This window comes from Oncorhynchus gorbuscha, unplaced genomic scaffold (assembly GCF_021184085.1).
Source record: "Oncorhynchus gorbuscha isolate QuinsamMale2020 ecotype Even-year unplaced genomic scaffold, OgorEven_v1.0 Un_scaffold_3335, whole genome shotgun sequence".
Classification (NCBI taxonomy): domain Eukaryota; kingdom Metazoa; phylum Chordata; class Actinopteri; order Salmoniformes; family Salmonidae; genus Oncorhynchus; species Oncorhynchus gorbuscha.
In genome coordinates, this window is record NW_025747600.1 from 1 (window position 1) to 21635 (window position 21635).

At 51.1% G+C, this 21635-nt stretch overlaps 1 protein-coding gene across 1 annotated transcript in view; it reads left to right on the top strand.

Moving 5' to 3' along the window:
- The first annotated feature begins 773 nt into the window (after nt 1-773).
- Nucleotides 774-21635, top strand: part of LOC124027532 (poly(A)-specific ribonuclease PARN-like) — a 32101-nt gene continuing 11239 nt past the window's right edge. The window contains exons 1-13 of the mRNA XM_046339942.1: nt 774-800; nt 1516-1572; nt 1783-1860; nt 5211-5254; nt 6328-6370; nt 6928-7003; nt 14842-14952; nt 17070-17139; nt 17297-17352; nt 19061-19147; nt 19266-19340; nt 20245-20440; nt 20724-20869. Of these exons, the coding sequence (XP_046195898.1) occupies nt 1807-1860; nt 5211-5254; nt 6328-6370; nt 6928-7003; nt 14842-14952; nt 17070-17139; nt 17297-17352; nt 19061-19147; nt 19266-19340; nt 20245-20440; nt 20724-20869 (958 nt within the window). The 5' untranslated portion in view covers nt 774-800; nt 1516-1572; nt 1783-1806. The remainder of the gene's footprint in view (nt 801-1515; nt 1573-1782; nt 1861-5210; nt 5255-6327; nt 6371-6927; nt 7004-14841; nt 14953-17069; nt 17140-17296; nt 17353-19060; nt 19148-19265; nt 19341-20244; nt 20441-20723; nt 20870-21635) is intronic.

Here is a 21635-nt window from a genome sequence, read left to right on the forward strand (position 1 = left end):
AGGTGTGAGTGATGCTCTGGGATCGTCTCCGGTCAGTAGGTGTGAGTGATGCTCTGGGATCGTCTCCGGTCAGTAGGTGTGAGTGATGCTCTGGGATCGTTTCCGGTCAGTAGGTGTGAGTGATGCTGTGGGATCGTCTCCGGTCAGTAGGTGTGAGTGATGCTCTGGGATCGTCTCCGGTCAGTAGGTGTGAGTGATGCTCTGGGATCGTCTCCAGTCAGTAGGTGTGAGTGATGCTCTGGGATTGTCTCCAGTCAGTAGGTGTGAGTGATGCTCTGGGATCGTCTCCAGTCAGTAGGTGTGAGTGATGTGGGATCGTCTCCAGTCAGTAGGTGTGAGTGTTGTGGGATCGTCTCCAGTCAGTAGGTGTGAGTGTTGTGGGATCGTCTCCAGTCAGTAGGTGTGAGTGATGCTGTGAGATTGTCTCCAGTCAGTAGGTGTGAGTGATGCTCTGGGATCGTCTCCAGTCAGTAGGTGTGAGTGATGCTCTGGGATCGTCTCCAGTCAGTAGGTGTGAGTGATGCTGTGAGATTGTCTCCAGTCAGTAGGTGTGAGTGATGCTCTGGGATCGTCTCCAGTCAGTAGGTGTGAGTGATGCTCTGGGATCGTCTCCAGTCAGTAGGTGTGAGTGATGCTGTGGGATCGTCTCCAGTCAGTAGGTGTGTTGATGTACATTAATAGACTGGTGTATTATGTGATGATATAATGGGGTTTCAGAAAGAGCGATACATCCAGATCAGCAAGGTGGACGACGAGGGAGAGGAAGAGGAGGGAACGGGCAGAAACAGGAGAGAGAACAGGTGACGTTCCTTCTACCGTTTTTTTCAACAACAAAAATAGAAGCAAACCCAACATTCCAGAACATTTCTCCCTGTGGTGTTCTAGATGGATAGTAGATAGCGGTCTAAACACAGTAACTCCAGAACATTCCTCCCTGTGGTGTTCTAGATGGATAGTAGATAGCGGTCTAAACACAGTAACTCCAGAACATTCCTCCCTGTGGTGTTCTAGATGGATAGTAGATAGCGGTCTAAACACAGTAACTCCAGAATGACACGACCAGTTGAATTTTCTTCTACTGTATCTAAAAAGCAGACTGTACATTTCTTCTTGAAATGTTCCAAACCTTCACCCCCCCTGAAGAAACACGATCAGGAGGCAATGTTTTGAATCTGGGAGATTACTTGTCCAGTAAGAGACATTCCTTTGTAGTTTCTTTGCAATGTTTTGAATCTGGGAGATTACTTGTCCAGTAAGAGACATTCCTTTGTAGTTTCTTTGCAATGTTTTGAATCTGGGAGATTACTTGTCCAATAAGAGACATTCCTTTGTAGTTTCTTTGCAATGTTTTGAATCTGGGAGATTACTTGTCCAATAAGAGACATTCCTTTGTAATTTCTTTGCAATGTTTTGAATCTGGGAGATTACTTGTCCAATAAGAGACTTTCCTTTGTAGTTTCTTTGCAATGTTTTGCTACGTTTCCTACTGAACATGACTCTCGTCAAACCTTCCAGGAGGAGCTGAATGACGCTGTGGGATTCTCCAGGGTCATACACGCCATCTCCAAATCTGTGAGTTACCCTGACAACCCGGTATCAAATTTTTTAGTTTTAATCTGTATCTTTTGTTATGTTACGATGTACAGTATATGCCAACTGCCTTTGCAATCCACCACTGAAACTATAAGGAATATTGTAGTTGAGTGAGTTCTCCTTTATCTCTCTTTGGGCGCTATGCCTTTAGGATGGGACTCATCTCTTTCCCCCCTCTCTCCAACCCAGGGAAAGTTGGTGGTTGGCCACAACATGCTGCTGGACGTCATGCACACCATCCATCAGTTCTACTGCCTACTGCCAGAGGTACAAAACACGCACCATTTTATATATGAACACAGTGGTTTATTTTTATATATTTTTAAATTTCACCTTTATTTAACCAGGTATGCCAGTTGAGAACAAGTTCTCATTTACAACTGACCTGGCCAACATAAAGCAAAGCAGTGTGACACAACAGTTACACATGGGATAAACAAACATACAGTCAATGAAACAATAGAAAAGTCTATATACAGTATATGCAAATGAGGTAAGATAATGGAGTTAAGGCAATAAATAAGCCATAGTGGTGAAATAATTCATATTTAGCAATTAAAACACTGGAGTGAAAAGATGTGCAGAAGATGAGTGTGCAAGTAGAGATACTGTGGGGCACAAAACGGATGGCACTGTGATAGACTGCATCCAATTTGTTGAGTAGCGTTTTGGAGGCTATTTTGTCAGTGACATCACCGAAGTCGAGGATTGGTAGGATAGTCAGTTTTACGAGGGTATGTTTGGCAGCGTGAGTGAAGGATGCTTTGTTGCGTAATAGGAAGCAGATTCTAGATTTCATTTTGTGAGTCTAGAAGGAGAGTTAACGGTTTAACCAGACACCTAGATATTTGTAGATGTTAGAGCAGTCCAGAGTAGTGATGCTGATGGGTGGGGCAGATGCTGGTAGCGATCGGTTGAAGAGCATGCATTTAGTTTTACTTGCATTTAAAAGCAGTTGGAGGCCACGGAAGCAGAGTTGTATGGCATTGAAGCTTGTCTGGAGGTTTGTTAAGTGTCCAAAGAAGGGCTAGAAGTATACAGAATGGTGTCGTCTGCGTAGAGGTGAATCAGAGAATCACCAGCAGCAAGAGAAACATCATTGATGTATACAGAAAAGAGAGTCGGCCCGAGAATTGAACCCTGTGGCACACCCATAGAGACAGTCAGAGGTCCGGACAACAGGCCTCCGATTTGACACACTGAACTCTTTCTGAGAAGTAGTTGGTGAACCAGACGAGGCAATCATTAGAGAAACCAAGGCTGTCGAGTCTGCCGATAAGAATGTTGTGATTGACAGAGTCGAAAGCCTTGGCCAGGTCGATGAATACGGCTGCACAGTAATGTCTCTTATCGATGGAGGTTATGATATCGTTTAGGACCTTGAGCGTGGCTGAGGTGCACCCATGACCAGCTCTGAAACCAGAATGCGTAGCAGAGAAGGTATGGTGGGATTCGAAATGGTCGGTGAGCTGTTAACTTGGCTTTCGATGACCTTAGAAAGGCAGGGTAGGATAGCTATAGGTTTGTAGCAGTTTGGGTCTAGAGTGTCTCCCCCTTTGAAGAGGGGGATTACCGTGGCAGCTTTTCAATCTTTGGGGATCTCAAACAATACGAAAGATGTTGAACAGGCTAGTAATAGGGGTTGCAACAATTTGGGCTGTAATTTTAGAAAGCGGTTCCAGATTGTCTAGTCCTGCTGATTTGTAGTGGTCCAGATTGTCTAGTCCTGCTGATTTTGTAGGGATCTGGATTTGGGTGAAGGAGAAATGGAGGAGACTTGGGAAAATTGCTGTGGGTTGTGTAGGGCTGTTGACCAGGGTAGGAGTGGCCAGGTGGAAAGCATGGCCAGCTGTAGAAAAATGCTTATTGAAATTCTCAATTATCGCAGATTTATCGGTGGTGACAATGTTTCCTAGCCTCAGTGCAGTGGGCAGCTGGGAGGAGGTGCTCTTATTCTCCATGGACTTTAGTGTCCCAGAACTTTTTGTAGTTTGTGCTGCAGGATGCACATTTCTGTTTGAAAAAGCCTAACTGCCTGTTTCCTAACTGCCTGTGTATATTGGTTCCTAACTTCCCTGAGAAGTTGCATATCGCAGGGTCTATTCGATGCTAATGCAGAACGCCACAGAATGTTTTTGTGCTGGTCAAGGGCAGTCAGGTCTGGAGTGAACCGAGGGCAGTCAGGTCTGGGGTGAACCGAGGGCAGTCAGGTCTGGGGTGAACCGAGGGCAGTCAGGTCTGGGGTGAACCGAGGGCAGTCAGGTCTGGGGTGAACCGAGGGCAGTCAGGTCTGGGGTGAACCGAGGGCAGTCAGGTCTGGGGTGAACCGAGGGCAGTCAGGTCTGGGGTGAACCGAGGGCAGTCAGGTCTGGGGTGAACCGAGGGCAGTCAGGTCTGGGGTGAACCGAGGGCAGTCAGGTCTGGGGTGAACCGAGGGCAGTCAGGTCTGGGGTGAACCGAGGGCAGTCAGGTCTGGGGTGAACCGAGGGCAGTCAGGTCTGGGGTGAACCGAGGGCAGTCAGGTCTGGGGTGAACCGAGGGCAGTCAGGTCTGGGGTGAACCGAGAGGGCAGTCAGGTCTGGGGTGAACCGAGGGCAGTCAGGTCTGGGGTGAACCGAGGGCAGTCAGGTCTGGGGTGAACCGAGGGCAGTCAGGTCTGGGGTGAACCGAGGGCAGTCAGGTCTGGGGTGAACCGAGGGCAGTCAGGTCTGGGGTGAACCGAGGGCAGTCAGGTCTGGGGTGAACCGAGGGCAGTCAGGTCTGGGGTGAACCGAGGGCAGTCAGGTCTGGGGTGAACCGACCGAGGGCAGTCAGGTCTGGGGTGAACCGACCGAGGGCAGTCAGGTCTGGGGTGAACCGACCGAGGGCAGTCAGGTCTGGGGTGAACCGACCGAGGGCAGTCAGGTCTGGGGTGAACCGACCGAGGGCAGTCAGGTCTGGGGTGAACCGACCGAGGGCAGTCAGGTCTGGGGTGAACCGACCGAGGGCAGTCAGGTCTGGGGTGAACCGACCGAGGGCAGTCAGGTCTGGGGTGAACCGACCGAGGGCAGTCAGGTCTGGGGTGAACCGACCGAGGGCAGTCAGGTCTGGGGGGGTGAACCGACCGAGGGCAGTCAGGTCTGGGGTGAACCGACCGAGGGCAGTCAGGTCTGGGGTGAACCGACCGAGGGCAGTCAGGTCTGGGGTGAACCGACCGAGGGCAGTCAGGTCTGGGGTGAACCGACCGAGGGCAGTCAGGTCTGGGGTGAACCGACCGAGGGCAGTCAGGTCTGGGGTGAACCGACCGAGGGCAGTCAGGTCTGGGGTGAACCGACCGAGGGCAGTCAGGTCTGGGGTGAACCGACCGAGGGCAGTCAGGTCTGGGGTGAACCGACCGAGGGCAGTCAGGTCTGGGGTGAACCGACCGAGGGCAGTCAGGTCTGGGGTGAATCGAGGGCAGTCAGGTCTGGGGTGAACCGACATGTTTTTAACGGGGCATGGTTATTTAAGATGGTGAGGAAAGCACTTTTAAAGAATAGCCAGTTATATTCTACTGACGGAATGAGGTCGGAAACACAGTGGTTTAGAAGAACCTTGTTTCTTTTCTATTTGACAGTCTTTTTCTTTCTTCCCCACAGGACCTGAATGACTTTAAAGAAGTCACTCAGTGTGTCTTCCCCAGGTAAATACATTCTGCTGTGTCAGGGTTTCGGTGAGTCTTCCCCAGGTAAATACATACTGCTGTGTCAGGGTTTCGGTGGATCTTCCCCGGGTAAATACATTCTGCTGTGTCAGGGTTTAGGTGGGTCTTCCCCGGGTAAATGCATTCTGCTGTGTCAGGGTTTAGGTGGGTCTTCCCCGGGTAAATGCATTCTGCTGTGTCAGGGTTTCGGTGGGTCTCCCCCGGGTAAATACATTCTGCTGTGTCAGGGTTTCGGTGGGTCTCACCCGGGTAAATACATTCTGCTGCGTCAGGGTTTCGGTGGGTCTTCCCCGGGTAAATACATTCTGCTGTGTCAGGGTTTGTGGGGTCTTCCCTGGGTAAATACATTCTGCTGCGTCAGGGTTTGTGGGGTCTTCCCTGGGTAAATACATTCTGCTGCGTCAGGGTTTGTGGGGTCTTCCCTGGGTAAATACATTCTGCTGTGTCAGGGTTTGTGGGGTCTTCCCTGGGTAAATACATTATGCTGTGTCAGGGTTTGTGGGGTCTTCCCTGGGTAAATACATTCTGCTGTGTCAGGGTTTGTGGGGTCTTCCCTGGGTAAAGCCATACTGCTACTACTTCTCTATGGGCCGTTCTGGCTCCGACAAGGCTTACCACTACTTTGACCTAACCTCTCTGGGAGTCGGTCTATTTATCTGGTGCGCTGTTCATCTAGAAACCTCTCCAGTAGCCCAGAGGTTGGAGAGGGGGACCAGCAGCTGGAAGAGCCGGCGACACACATGGGAATGAACTGGCAGCTGGAAGGCTGCTGCTCTGATCCCTCTGATCCCATCTCCTGCCATTGTGCAAAGCACTTAACCCACCACGTTTTTCACCCAGGAGCTCTGCTCTGCATCTGACTCTGTGCCCCTCCCCCTCAAAGCGGCGCCCCTTCCCCTCAAACGCGGCGCCCCTTCCCCTCAAACGCGGCGCCCCTCCCCCTCAACGCGGCGCCCCTCCCCCTCAATGCGTGTGTATATCTGGTGCTGTTGTTAAAGACAGATTTTCCTCTATAACCAACGGACCAAGTATCTTCTCTATTGTTTCCTCAGGCTGTTGGACACCAAGCTCATGGCCACTACGCAACCTTTCAAGGTAATACTATTTCCAGTATTTAGATGTCTGGTTAAAGGATGTCATAGCCTCCCGGGTGGTGCAGTGGTTCAGGGCCACCAGAGACTCTGGGTTCGCGCCCAGGCTCTGTAGCGACCGGGAGGTCCTTGGGGCGACGCACAATTGGCCTAGCGTCGTCCGGGTTTGGGAGGGTTTGGCCGGTAGGGATATCCTTGTCTCATCTCGCACCAGCGACTCCTGTGGCGGGCTGGGAACAGTGCACGCTAACCAAGGTCGCCAGGTGCATGGTGTTTCCTCCGACACATTGGTGGGACTGGCTTCCGGGTTGGATGTGTTAAGAAGCAGTGCGGCTTGGTTGGGTTGTGTATCGGAGGACGCATGACTTTCGACCTCCGTCTCTCCCGAGCCCGTACGGGAGTTGTAGTGATGTGACAAGATAGTAGCTACTAACAATTGGATACCACGGAATTGGGGAGGAAGAAGGGGGTAAAATTCAACAACAAAAAAAGGATGTCATGAAACCCCCTGTGGAAGTCTGAAGAATATTCATTGTGCCTTTGTTATTTGAACCCTTCTAGGAGTTGATCAACATCACGTCTCTAGCAGAGCTGCAGAAACAGCTGAAAGAGAGCCCCTTCAAATCTCCTAAAGTTGGTAAGAGAACATTTACATTTAAGTCATTTAGCAGACGCTCTTATCCAGAGCGACTAACAAATTGGTGCATTCACCTTATGACATCCAGTGGAACAGCCACTTACAATAGTGCATCTAAATCTTTTAAGGGGGGGAGGGTGACGACGACTACGCCACGTTTAAGGAACAGGAAGTTATTTCAGAAGCTAATCTAACAAAATAACTTCATCACATGAACTAAATCATATAGCTTTGAACATAATAGAAATGGTGGTACATTTTGAGTACAAAATTCTAACTTACTCAACTTTATACTCTCTATAGTCCAGGTCAAGATTCTACAGCAATGGTTCTCAACCAGGGGTACTAGGAGCCCCTGGCGGTACTAGACCTATCCACATGGGGTGCTTGAGAAGACTCCTAATACCATAGGCTTACTGTTAAAATGCTAGAGTGAGTTCTTCGGGTGTACTCCGGACAGAGGAAATTATACTTGGTATTTTAACCGAGGTTGAACCATTTTGATCTGTAGGACCTGTGTAGATACTGTGATGCACTGGTATTCAAAGTCTGGGAAGTGACCCCCAGGGCAACTGCAGTGGTATTCAAAGTCTGGGAAGTGACCCCCAGGGCAACTGCAGTGGTATTCATAGTCAGGGAAGTGACCCCAGAGCAACTGCAGTGGTATTCAAAGTCTGGGAAGTGACCCCCAGGGCAACTGCAGTGGTATTCATAGTCAGGGAAGTGACCCCAGGGCAACTGCAGTAGTATTCATAGTCTGGGAAGTGACTGCAGTGGTATTCAGTCTGGGAAGTGACTGCAGTGGTATTCATAGTCTGGGAAGTGACTGCAGTGGTATTCATAGTCTGGGAAGTGACTGCAGTGGTATTCATAGTCTGGGAAGTGACTGCAGTGGTATTCATAGTCTGGGAAGTGACTGCAGTGGTATTCATAGTCTGGGAAGTGACTGCAGTGGTATTCATAGTCTGGGAAGTGACTGCAGTGGTATTCATAGTCTGGGAAGTGACTGCAGTGGTATTCATAGTCTGGGAAGTGACCCCAGAGCAACTGCAGTGGTATTCATAGTCTGGGAAGTGACTGCAGTGGTATTCATAGTCTGGGAAGTGACTGCGGTGGTATTCATAGTCTGGGAAGTGACTGCGGTGGTATTCATAGTCTGGGAAGTGACTGCAGTGGTATTCATAGTCTGGGAAGTGACTGCAGTGGTATTCATAGTCTGGGAAGTGACTGCAGTGGTATTCATAGTCTGGGAAGTGACTGCAGTGGTATTCATAGTCTGGGAAGTGACTGCAGTGGTATTCATAGTCTGGGAAGTGACTGCAGTGGTATTCATAGTCTGGGAAGTGACTGCAGTGGTATTCATAGTCTGGGAAGTGACTGCAGTGGTATTCATAGTCTGGGAAGTGACTGCAGTGGTATTCATAGTCTGGGAAGTGACTGCAGTGGTATTCATAGTCTGGGAAGTGACTGCAGTGGTATTCATAGTCTGGGAAGTGACTGCAGTGGTATTCATAGTCTGGGAAGTGACTGCAGTGGTATTCATAGTCTGGGAAGTGACTGCAGTGGTATTCATAGTCTGGGAAGTGACTGCAGTGGTATTCATAGTCTGGGAAGTGACTGCAGTGGTATTCATAGTCTGGGAAGTGACTGCAGTGGTATTCATAGTCTGGGAAGTGACTGCAGTGGTATTCATAGTCTGGGAAGTGACTGCGGTGGTATTCATAGTCTGGGAAGTGACTGCGGTGGTATTCATAGTCGGGAAGTGACCCCCAGGGCAACTGCAGTATAGATTATTGTATGGGACTGTATACTAACAAAAATCTAAGTTTTTGTAGTCATTAGATTTTGGGGTCGTAAGCAGTAGCAGTGTGTGGACAATCTGTTTTTATAGTCATTTAGATTTTGGGGTCGTAAGCAGTAGCAGTGTGTGGACAATCTGTTTTTATAGTCATTTAGATTTTGGGGTCGTAAGCAGTAGCAGTGTGTGGACAATCTGTTTTTATAGTCATTTAGATTTTGTGGTCGTAAGCAGTAGCAGTGTGTGGACAATCTGTTTTTATAGTCATTTAGATTTTGTGGTCGTAAGCAGTAGCAGTGTGTGGACAATCTGTTTATAGTCATTTAGATTTTGTGGTCGTAAGCAGTAGCAGTGTGTGGACAAAATCTGTTTTTATAGTCATTAGATTTTGGGGTCGTAAGCAGTAGCAGTGTGTGGACAAAATCTGTTTTTATAGTCATTAGATTTTGGGGTCGTAAGCAGTAGCAGTGTGTGGACAAAATCTGTTTTTATAGTCATTAGATTTTGGGGTCGTAAGCAGTAGCAGGACAAAATCAATGGGGAAGCAGAGCCAGAAAAGAATGAAACCTATAACCAACCCCTGTTAGCATTTCCCAAACTCAACCCTCGGGGCCCCAATGGGTGCACGGTTTGGGGAGGGTGCACGGTTTGGGGAGGGTGCACGGTTTGGGGAGGGTGCACGGTTTGGGGAGGGTGCACGGTTTGGGGAGGGTGCACGGTTTGGGGAGGGTGCACGGTTTGGGGAGGGGCACGGTTTGGGGAGGGTGCACGGTTTGGGGAGGGTGCACGGTTTGGGGAGGGTGCACGGTTTGGGGAGGGTGCACGGTTTGGGGAGGGTGCACGGTTTGGGGAGGGTGCACGGTTTGGGGAGGGTGCACGGTTTGGGGAGGGTGCACGGTTTGGGGAGGGTGCACGGTTTGGGGAGGGTGCACGGTTTGGGGAGGGTGCACGGTTTGGGGAGGGTGCACGGTTTGGGGAGGGTGCACGGTTTGGGGAGGGTGCACGGTTTGGGGAGGGTGCACGGTTTGGGGAGGGTGCACGGTTTGGGGAGGGTGCATGGTTTGGGGAGGGTGCACGGTTTGGGGAGGGTGCACGGTTTGGGGAGGGTGCACGGTTTGGGGAGGGTGCACGGTTTGGGGAGGGTGCACGGTTTGGGGAGGGTGCACGGTTTGGGGAGGGTGCACGGTTTGGGGAGGGTGCACGGTTTGGGGAGGGTGCACGGTTTGGGGAGGGTGCACGGTTTGGGGAGGGTGCACGGTTTGCTTAATGGCTTTTGGCTTATGGTTCTCACCCCTACCATAGACTTACACAGTAATTATGACAACTTCCAGAGGGCGTCCTCCAACCTATCAGAGCTCTTGCATGAAGTGAGCTGACATGTTGTCCATCCAATCAAAGGATCAGAGAATGTCTGAATCTAGTACTGAAAGTAGAAGCTACAGCTAGCTAGCTTGCACTGCGGTGAATCTTTGACTCAAAGAGAGAAATGTAATAGTTGAACATTTTTAAAGAGGCTAGAGATGAACTATTTTCAGATTTACTCACATAGCTAGTGAATACAGTTACCTAGTTTTAGCCTACTGAAACACACTGCTCAAATAGAGGGATGCTATGCTAGCTAGCTGGCTAGGACTTTCCAACACAACACTGGAACTCTTCCAAGTCAAGGTACATTTTTGGTTTTACTAATTTATTTGCAATTGGGCCCGCCAATGTAAGTGCTAAACTGCTTACTGGCTGTACACTGTATCGCTACTGCATGATTGTAGCAGGTTTACTAACGCGCTATTGGCTGTGTTGACTATGACGTTACTTTAGCTAATATGGTGACGACAATGAAGTCCTTGTGTAGCGGTTATATGGTATGGCTTGGAAGTTTTTTGTTGTTGTCGCCTGGTCACACAGCGCGTGTGTTGTGCATTGAAGTCCACAAGCGAAAGGATAAGGTGAGAGGAGGAGAGCGCATCGATGTGAGAAGGAAAACAACGTGGCTGCTATGAAAGTCAACACGTGATAAGGGGTGTATTCATTTAGCTGATTCTGTTGAACTTATCTTAAACTGAAGCAAATCGAACAAAACGGGGTTACAATATACCTGAATTTGTCACCATTAATTTTCACCTTAAAACACCTTTTTGTTTCATCACAAAACCAGACAGCAACATCTGTCTGATGTCCACAAATAATGTTGTATGTAACAAACAGTTGCTTGACCATGCAGTCGGTCATGTAAGTTAATGTTTCCGACATTGTTGGACTGCTAAACATTATCGATGTCGAACCACGGAGCGTTACCACAAGTCGAAAATAAATCATGAGCTTTCCATGTTATCCAGCTGTGTATTGTAACATTTCACGTAAACCCTGTTTCCTGTCTGCATCGAAGTACCTAGCATGGAGCATGGTGGCAACACAGTAAAGAGGCTCAGAGAGAATGCCTGTTAAAGAAGTAGCGGGTCTTGTACCTAGCATCGAGCTTGGTGGCAACACAGTAAAGAGGCTCAGAGAATGCCTGTTAAAGTAGCTGGTCTTGTACCTAGCATCGAGCTTGGTGGCAACACAGTAAAGAGGCTCAGAGAATGCCTGTTAAAGTAGCTGGTCTTGTACCTAGCATCGAGCTTGGTGGCAACACAGTAAAGAGGCTCAGAGAATGCCTGTTAAAGAAGTAGCGGGTCTTGTACCTAGCATCGAGCTTGGTGGCAACACAGTAAAGAGGCTCAGAGAATGCCTGTTAAAGTAGCTGGTCTTGTACCTAGCATCGAGCTTGGTGGCAACACAGTAAAGAGGCTCAGAGAGAATGCCTGTTAAAGAAGTAGCGGGTCTTGTACCTAGCATCGAGCATGGTGGTGGCGGCACAGTAAAGAGGCTCAGAGAGAATGCCACCGAATCGCTTGTTCACAGCCTCTACTAGAGTACTTTTCCAAGTTAACCCCAAGGTCTGTGTCGGCAGTTTTGCTGAGCAGGCGCTTCAATGCCATGACAGAGGGTATCACGTCTGCTGCAGACGCAGGTGATGAGCTTATTTCTCCAGTCAGTTGTTTGAATGGCGCTAGGAGGGTGTTCCTGTTTCAAACATCTTCTCAAATGACATTGAAATGGCAGCAGCGGTATGAGAACCAGCACATTCTTGAGCAATATGTCGGTCCTCAGTAGGAAATCCTCGTCGACCCGCTGTGCTGTCAGACTCTCGTCGACCCGCTGTGCTGTCAGACTCTCGTCGACCCGCTGTGCTGTCAGACTCTCGTCGACCCGCTGTGCTGTCAGACTCTCGTCGACCCGCTGTGCTGTCAGACTCTCGTCGACCCGCTGTGCTGTCAGACTCTCGTCGGCCCGCTGTGCTGTCAGACTCGTCGGCCCGCTGTGCTGTCAGACTCGTCGGCCCGCTGTGCTGTCAGACTCTCGTCGGCCCGCTGTGCTGTCAGACTCTCGTCGGCCCGCTGTGCTGTCAGACTCTCGTCGGCCCGCTGTGCTGTCAGACTCTCGTCGGCCCGCTGTGCTGTCAGACTCGTCGGCCCGCTGTGCTGTCAGACTCGTCGGCCCGCTGTGCTGTCAGACTCTCGTCGGCCCGCTGTGCTGTCAGACTCTCGTCGGCCCGCTGTGCTGTCAGACTCTCGTCGGCCCGCTGTGCTGTCAGACTCTCGTCGGCCCGCTGTGCTGTCAGACTCTCGTCGGCCCGCTGTGCTGTCAGACTCTCGTCGGCCCGCTGTGCTGTCAGACTCTCGTCGGCCCGCTGTGCTGTCAGACTCTCGTCGGCCCGCTGTGCTGTCAGACTCTCGTCGGCCCGCTGTGCTGTCAGACTCTCGTCGGCCCGCTGTGCTGTCAGACTCTCGTCGGCCCGCTGTGCTGTCAGACTCTCGTCGGCCCGCTGTGCTGTCAGACTCGTCGGCCCGCTGTGCTGTCAGACTCTCGTCGGCCCGCTGTGCTGTCAGACTCTCGTCGGCCCGCTGTGCTGTCAGACTCTCGTCGGCCCGCTGTGCTGTCAGACTCTCGTCGGCCCGCTGTGCTGTCAGACTCTCGTCGGCCCGCTGTGCTGTCAGACTCTCGTCGGCCCGCTGTGCTGTCAGACTCTCGTCGGCCCGCTGTGCTGTCAGACTCTCGTCGGCCCGCTGTGCTGTCAGACTCTCGTCGGCCCGCTGTGCTGTCAGACTCTCGTCGGCCCGCTGTGCTGTCAGACTCGTCGGCCCGCTGTGCTGTCAGACTCTCGTCGGCCCGCTGTGCTGTCAGACTCTCGTCGGCCCGCTGTGCTGTCAGACTCGTCGGCCCGCTGTGCTGTCAGACTCGTCGGCCCGCTGTCAGACTCGTCAGTGCTGTCAGACTCGTCGGCCCGCTGTGCTGTCAGACTCGTCGGCCCGCTGTGCTGTCAGACTCGTCGGCCCGCTGTGCTGTCAGACTCTCGTCGGCCCGCTGTGCTGTCAGACTCTCGTCGGCCCGCTGTGCTGTCAGACTCTCGTCGGCCCGCTGTGCTGTCAGACTCGTCGGCCCGCTGTGCTGTCAGACTCGTCGGCCCGCTGTGCTGTCAGACTCGTCGGCCCGCTGTGCTGTCAGACTCTCGTCGGCCCGCTGTGCTGTCAGACTCTCGTCGGCCCGCTGTGCTGTCAGACTCGTCGGCCCGCTGTGCTGTCAGACTCTCGTCGGCCCGCTGTGCTGTCAGACTCTCGTCGGCCCGCTGTGCTGTCAGACTCTCGTCGGCCCGCTGTGCTGTCAGACTCTCGTCGGCCCGCTGTGCTGTCAGACTCTCGTCGGCCCGCTGTGCTGTCAGACTCTCGTCGGCCCGCTGTGCTGTCAGACTCTCGTCGGCCCGCTGTGCTGTCAGACTCGTCGGCCCGCTGTGCTGTCAGACTCTCGTCGGCCCGCTGTGCTGTCAGACTCTCGTCGGCCCGCTGTGCTGTCAGACTCGTCGGCCCGCTGTGCTGTCAGACTCGTCGGCCCGCTGTGCTGTCAGACTCGTCGGCCCGCTGTGCTGTCAGACTCGTCGGCCCGCTGTGCTGTCAGACTCGTCGGCCCGCTGTGCTGTCAGACTCGTCGGCCCGCTGTGCTGTCAGACTCTCGTCGGCCCGCTGTGCTGTCAGACTCGTCGGCCCGCTGTGCTGTCAGACTCTCGTCGGCCCGCTGTGCTGTCAGACTCTCGTCGGCCCGCTGTGCTGTCAGACTCTCGTCGGCCCGCTGTGCTGTCAGACTCTCGTCGGCCCGCTGTGCTGTCAGACTCGTCGGCCCGCTGTGCTGTCAGACTCTCGTCGGCCCGCTGTGCTGTCAGACTCTCGTCCGCTGTGCCGCTGTGCTGTCAGACTCGTCGGCCCGCTGTGCTGTCAGACTCTCGTCGGCCCGCTGTGCTGTCAGACTCTCGTCGGCCCGCTGTGCTGTCAGACTCTCGTCGGCCCGCTGTGCTGTCAGACTCTCGTCGGCCCGCTGTGCTGTCAGACTCTCGTCGGCCCGCTGTGCTGTCAGACTCTCGTCGGCCCGCTGTGCTGTCAGACTCTCGTCGGCCCGCTGTGCTGTCAGACTCTCGTCGGCCCGCTGTGCTGTCAGACTCTCGTCGACCCGCTGTGCTGTCAGACTCGGCATGCTCATGGGGATGACATCGCTGGTCCAAATGTCGGTCGTGAAGCTAATAGCAGTGAAGCCCGTAGCAAGTAGCATCTTGAATCCCATTATCTTGGCTTTAATGGATTGCGCCTTTGCGTCGTCTTGATGAAATGTACTTACTCTTTGAAATGTACTTACTCTTTGAAATGTACTTACTCTTTGAAATGTACTTACTCTTTGAAATGTACTTCCTCGACTTGAACTTGTTGTGTTGTTGGAAGTGTGCACTTACTGTTCTGCTGTATTCTTCGTGGCGTCATTACGTCATGTACTTCCGTTATATACCTACGCACGTCAGTAGAATAGGACAGGTCTCATCCATGGCTAATGTAGTGTCTGATTACAGTAGGACAGGTCTCATCCATGGCTAATGTAGTGTCTGATTACAGTAGGACAGGTCTCATCCATGGCTAATGTAGTGTCTGATTTATCCCTGCTTCTTTCCTCTGTGGCTCAGTGACGGCGGAGGGGTTCCCCAGCTACGATACAGCCCAGGAACAGCTCCACGAGGCGGGCTACGATGCCTTCATCACTGGTCTCTGCTTCATCTCCATGGCCAACTACCTAGGTACTGCCTTTTACACTGTGTACTGCTATGGGTTCTGCCTTCTACACTGTGTACTGCTATGGGTACTGCCTTCTACACTGTGTACTGCCATATGAACTGCCTTCTACACTGTGTACTGCTATGGGAACTGCCTTCTACACTGTGTACTGCTATGGGTACTGCCTTTTACACTGTGTACTGCTATGGGTACTGCCTTTTACACTGTACTGCCTTTTACACTGTGTACTGCTATAGGTACTGCCTTTACACTGTGTACTGCCTTCTACACTGTGTACTGCTGGCCTGTGGCTCTAACCCAACGACGCTGGCCCGTGGCTCTAACCTTAAGACGTTGGCCCTGTGGCTCTAACCCTACGCCCCGTGGCTCTGACCCTGCGCCCCGTGGCTCTGACCCTGCGCCCCGTGGCTCTGACCCTGCGCCCCGTGGCTCTGACCCTGCGCCCCGTGGCTCTGACCCTGCGCCCCGTGGCTCTGACCCTGCGCCCCGTGGCTCTGACCCTGCGCCCCGTGGCTCTGACCCTGCGCCCCGTGGCTCTGACCCTGCGCCCCGTGGCTCTGACCCTGCGCCCCGTGGCTCTGACCCTGCGCCCCGTGGCTCTGACCCTGCGCCCCGTGGCTCTGACCCTGCGCCCCGTGGCTCTGACCCTGCGCCCCGTGGCTCTAACCCGACGCCACTGGCTTGTGCTTCAATGGCCTTTTCTCATTTGGGCAAAAGTCTGCTCTCCTTGTTTCTCTCCTCCTGTGGTCAAAGATGTCAGTTGGTTCGTAGGGAACGGAAGTCCTCCCCTCCTCGACAGCCACCTTTTCATTGAGGATAGTGAAGTGTATCCTACCCTAAAGTCCTTCATGGAGGAGTTGATCTGCCTCCACAGCTTGTTGAGTCGGGTGTTGTCGGAGGAGACGAGCATGTACTCACTTAAAAACAACATGCTACTTATTGTTTTTATCTATAAAAAGTTTTGCTCAACCTAATTTGTTTTCATCACAAATATACATTTTTCTTTTGAGATCCACCCCTTGTAAACGTCAGTCTACTGGAGGACTCATTTCCATCCACGTTCCCTCATCGCTACCTCTCATGTGGTGCTACTGGAGGAGTCATTTCCATCCACGTTCCCTCATCGCTGCCTCTCCTCATGTGGTGCTACTGGAGGACTCATTTCCATCCACGTTCTCTCATCGCTGCCTCTCCTCATGTGGTGCTACTGGAGGACTCATTTCCATCCACGTTCCCTCATCGCTGTCTCTCCTCATGTGGTGCTACTGGAGGACTCATTTCCATCCACGTTCCCTCATCGCTGCCTCTCCTCATGTGGTGCTACTGGAGGACTCATTTCCATCCACGTTCCCTCATCGCTGCCTCTCCTCGATTTTTACCTCTGACCTTTTTTCAAAAGGAGGCAGGAGAGGAGGCGGGAGTTGAGAAAAGGCCATCTCCATGGTGACACTACTGGGAACAGTTGAGACAAGGCCATCTCCATGGTGACACTACTGGGAACAGTTGAGACAAGGCCATCTCCATGGTGACACTACTGGGAACAGTTGAGACAAGGCCATCTCCATGGTGACACTACTGGGAACAGTTGAGACAAGGCCATCTCCATGGTGACACTACTGGGAACAGTTGAGACAAGGCCATCTCCATGATGACACTACTGGGAACAGTTGAGACAAGGCCATCTCCATGGTGACACTACTGGGAACAGTTGAGAAAAGGCCATCTCCATGGTGACACTACTGGGAACAGTTGAGACAAGGCCATCTCCATGGTGACACTACTGGGAACAGTTGAGACAAGGCCATCTCCATGGTAACACTACTGGGAGCAGTTGAGACAAGGCCATCTCCATGGTAACACTACTGGGAGCAGTTGAGAAAAGGCCATCTCCATGGTAACACTACTGGGAGCAGTTGAGAAAAGGCCATCTCCATGGTAACACTACTGTGAACAGTTGAGAAAAGGCCATCTCCATGGTAACACTACAGGGGGAACAGTTCCATGGACAGCTTTGAATCTCTCTATGATGCCGTGTAGACTATAGCAGTAGCTGCTGTGATATGCGTATGGTCATCGTGGCTGTTTCTCAATCTTTCAAAACTTTCTCTTTCCTTCTCAGGTACTTTCCTGACTCCCCCCAGAGCCCACATCCCATCCCAATCGAAACTCATCCAACCCTTCGTCAACAAGTAAGATCTCGGTTCTCTCCCCTTCAGTTTCTTTCCCTCTCCTACAGGGGACCCGTGTATATATCCCTTACCTCAGCATGTCTTAGTGTAGTTATAACACATCTGTCAGCTGTATGAGGCGTTATAATGCTACGTTGACGTCTCGTGTTTTCGCCAGACTGTTCCTGATGAGGATCATAGATATTCCCTACCTCAACATCAGCGGACCAGACCGTGAGTAGTTCAATGGGATACTATATACTGTACAACACAGTAGTATTAGTAGTAGTTCAATGGGATACTATATACTGTACAACACAGTAGTATTAGTAGTAGTTCAATGGGATACTATATACTGTACAACACAGTAGTATTAGTAGTAGTTCAATGGGATACTATATACTGTACAACACAGTAGTATTAGTAGTAGGTCAATGGGATACTATATACTGTACAACACAGTAGTATTAGTAGTAGTTCAATGGGATACTATATACTGTACAACACAGTAGTATTAGTAGTTACATGGGATACTATATACTGTACAACACAGTAGTATTAGTAGTAGTTCAATGGGATACTATATACTGTACAACACAGTAGTATTAGTAGTTAAATGGGATACTATATACTGTACAACACAGTAGTATTAGTAGTAGTTCAATGGGATACTATATACTGTACAACACAGTAGTATTAGTAGTAGTTCAATGGGATACTATATACTGTACAACACAGTAGTATTAGTAGTAGTTCAATGGGATACTATATACTGTACAACACAGTAGTATTAGTAGTAGTTCAATGGGATACTATATACTGTACAACACAGTAGTATTAGTAGTTAAATGGGATACTGTACAACACAGTAGTATTAGTAGTAGTTCAATGGGATACTATATACTGTACAACACAGTAGTATTAGTAGTTAAATGGGATACTGTACAACACAGTAGTATTAGTAGTTAAATGGGATACTATATACTGTACAACACAGTAGTATTAGTAGTAGTTCAATGGGATACTATATACTGTACAACACAGTAGTATTAGTAGTAGTTCAATGGGATACTATATACTGTACAACGCAGTAGTATTAGTAGTTAAATGGGATACTGTACAACACAGTAGTATTAGTAGTAGTTCAATGGGATACTATATACTGTACAACACAGTAGTATTAGTAGTTCAATGGGATACTATATACTGTACATCACCATGTCCTACAGCACAGCAGCATTAGACACTACCTCGTCTGCATATAGTCGGCAGTGAAAAGAAAATGGAGAGGATCTATTAAAAATGGCATATAGAAATGGGCCGTGGCAATGATGTACATAAACCATTGGTCAGTGGTGACTGAGAACGTTCCTTGTTCCCCTCTTTCCCCCTCTTTATCCCCCCCTTCCCCCCTCTGTCCTTCCCTTCCCCCTCTGTCCTTCCCCTCTGTCCTTCCCCTCTGTCCTTCCCCTCTGTCCTTCCCCTCTGTCCTTCCCCTCTGTCCTTCCCCTCTGTCCTTCCCCTCTGTCCTTCCCCTCTGTCCTTCCCCTCTGTCCTTCCCCTCTGGCCTTCCCCCTCTGGCCTTCCCCTCTGGCCTTCCCCTCTGGCCTTCCCCTCTGGCCTTCCCCTCTGGCCTTCCCTCTGGCCTTCCCCTCTGGCCTTCCCCTCTGGCCTTCCCCTCTGTCCTTCCCCTCTGTCCTTCCCCTCTGTCCTTCCCCTCTGTCCTTCCCCTCTGTCCTTCCCCTCTGTCCTTCCCCTCTGTCCTTCTCCTCTGTCCTTCTCCTCTGTCCTTCCCCTCTGTCCCTCTCCTCTGTCCTTCCCCTCTCCTCTGTCCCTCTCCTCTCCTCTGTCCCTCTCCTCTCCTCTGTCCTTCCCCTCTCCTCTGTCCTTCCCCTCTCCTCTGTCCTTCCCCTCTCCTCTGTTCTTCCCTTCTCCTCTGCAGTCCAGCCCAAGAGGGATCATGTTCTGTATGTCACCTTCCCTAAGGAGTGGAAGACCAGTGACCTCTACCAGCTGTTCAGTGCCTTTGGTAAGACCCACCACATAATGATGATCTGTATCACTACCGCCTGGGCCAGGTCACTGCCGCCCGGGCCAGGCCACCAGGAAACCTTTTTAATTCCCATGTCTTCCCGCATGTCTCCTAGGTAACATCCAGGTGTCGTGGATTGATGACACGTCAGCATTTGTATCTCTGAGTCAGACTGACCAGGTTCAGATCGGTGAGTACTGGCCTATCCATAAGCCTCTTCCCTGCGCTACATTTGACCCAGAGACCGGCCCTGTTCCCTATATAGTGCGCTACGTTTGACCCAGAGACCAGCCCTGTTCCCTATATAGTGCACTATGTTTGACCCAGAGACCGGCCCTGTTCCCTATATAGTGCGCTACGTTTGACCCAGAGACCAGCCCTGTTCCCTATATAGTGCGCTACGTTTGACCCAGAGACCAGCCCTGTTCCCTATATAGTGCACTACGTTTGACCCAGAGACCGGCCATGTTCCCTATATAGTGCGCTACGTTTCACCCAGAGACCAGCCCTGTTCCCTATATATAGTGCGCTACGTTTGACCCAGAGACCAGCCCTGTTCCCTATATAGTGCGCTACGTTTGACCCAGAAACCAGCCCTATTCCCTCTATATAGTGCGCTACGTTTGACCCAGAGACCAGCCCTATTCCCTATATATAGTGCGCTACGTTTGACCCAGAGACCAGCCCTATTCCCTATATATAGTGCGCTACGTTTGACCCAGAGACCAGCCCTGTTCCCTATATAGTGCGCTACGTTTGACCCAGAGACCAGTACTGGACTTTGGCCGGAGCTCACATGATGGGAGTACCGGGCCAGCAGCACCTTAAATGTTCTACATCTTTATTCTGACCCAGACTCCCGTTCCCCCTCTGATGGGAGTACTGGGCCAGCAGCACCTCAAATGTTCTACATCTTTATTCTGACCCGACTCCCGTTCCCTAGAAAACAACTGAACATGTAAATGAGTCACAGTTTATATTAATTCTGACCCAGACTCCCGTTCCCTCCTCTGATGGGAGTACTGGGCCAGCAGCACCTCAAATGTTCTACATCTTTATTCTGACCCCGACTCCCGTTCCCCCTCTGTGTCCAGCGATGAACACCAGTCGCTATGCGGAGAGCTACCGTATCCAGACGTATGTAGAGTATGTCCAGGGCAGGCAGCAGGTCAGGGAGAGCCAGGGCCATTCTACCTCGTCCTGGGACGAGGACGGCTGGGTTAAACCGCACTACACCTCCCCCTCTACAGTTGGTGCTGGTCCTACTGGCTACAGCTACGGTCACAACAGGTACACACACACACACACACACACACACACACACACACACACACACACACACACACACACACACACACACACACACACACACACACACACACACACACACACACACACACACACACACACCTTCATTCGATGGACTTTTTAATGGAAGAGGGTTGTTGAAAGGTGTGTTGTCCATTAAAATGTCCCTGTTCTCTTATTAAACGAAGTGAAGGATGTTCTACAAGGTGGAGTCTCTAAGGCAGGTTGATGTTTTAACGGCCGGTCCGTGTGTTGTGGGCATCAGGCCGTCGTTGGGGAAACGCTGCGTCAGTCCGATCCAGGAGGAGCAGCCTACAGAGGGAGAGGCTCAGAGACACGCTGACGGATGGAGTGGTTACACACACTCTAACACACACTCCGACACGGGCAGCAAGAAGATCAGGACCGATGGTAAGGACACACACACACGCACACACACACTCCGACACGGGCAGCAAGAAGATCAGGACCGATGGTAAGGACACACACACACACTCCCCTGCTAGAAGACAGACAGTAAGGACACACACACACTCCCCTGCTAGAAGACAGACAGTAAGGACACACACACACACTCCCCTGCTAGAAGACAGACAGTAAGGACACACATACTCTCCTGCTAGAAGACAGACAGTAAGGACACACATACTCTCCTGCTAGAAGACAGACAGTAAGGACACACATACTCTCCTGCTAGAAGACAGACAGTAAGGACACACACACACTCCCCTGCTAGAAGACAGACAGTAAGGACACACACACACTCCCCTGCTAGAAGACAGACAGTAAGGACACACACACACTCCCCTGCTAGAAGACAGACAGTAAGGACACACACACACTTCCCTGCTAGAAGACAGACAGTAAGGACACACATACTCTCCTGCTAGAAGACAGACAGTAAGGACACACATACTCTCCTGCTAGAAGACAGACAGTAAGGACACACATACTCTCCTGCTAGAAGACAGACAGTAAGGACACACATACTCTCCTGCTAGAAGACAGACAGTAAGGACACACATACTCTCCTGCTAGAAGACAGACAGTAAGGACACACATACTCTCCTGCTAGAAGACAGACAGTAAGGACACACATACTCTCCTGCTAGAAGACAGACAGTAAGGACACACATACTCTCCTGCTAGAAGACAGACAGTAAGGACACACATACTC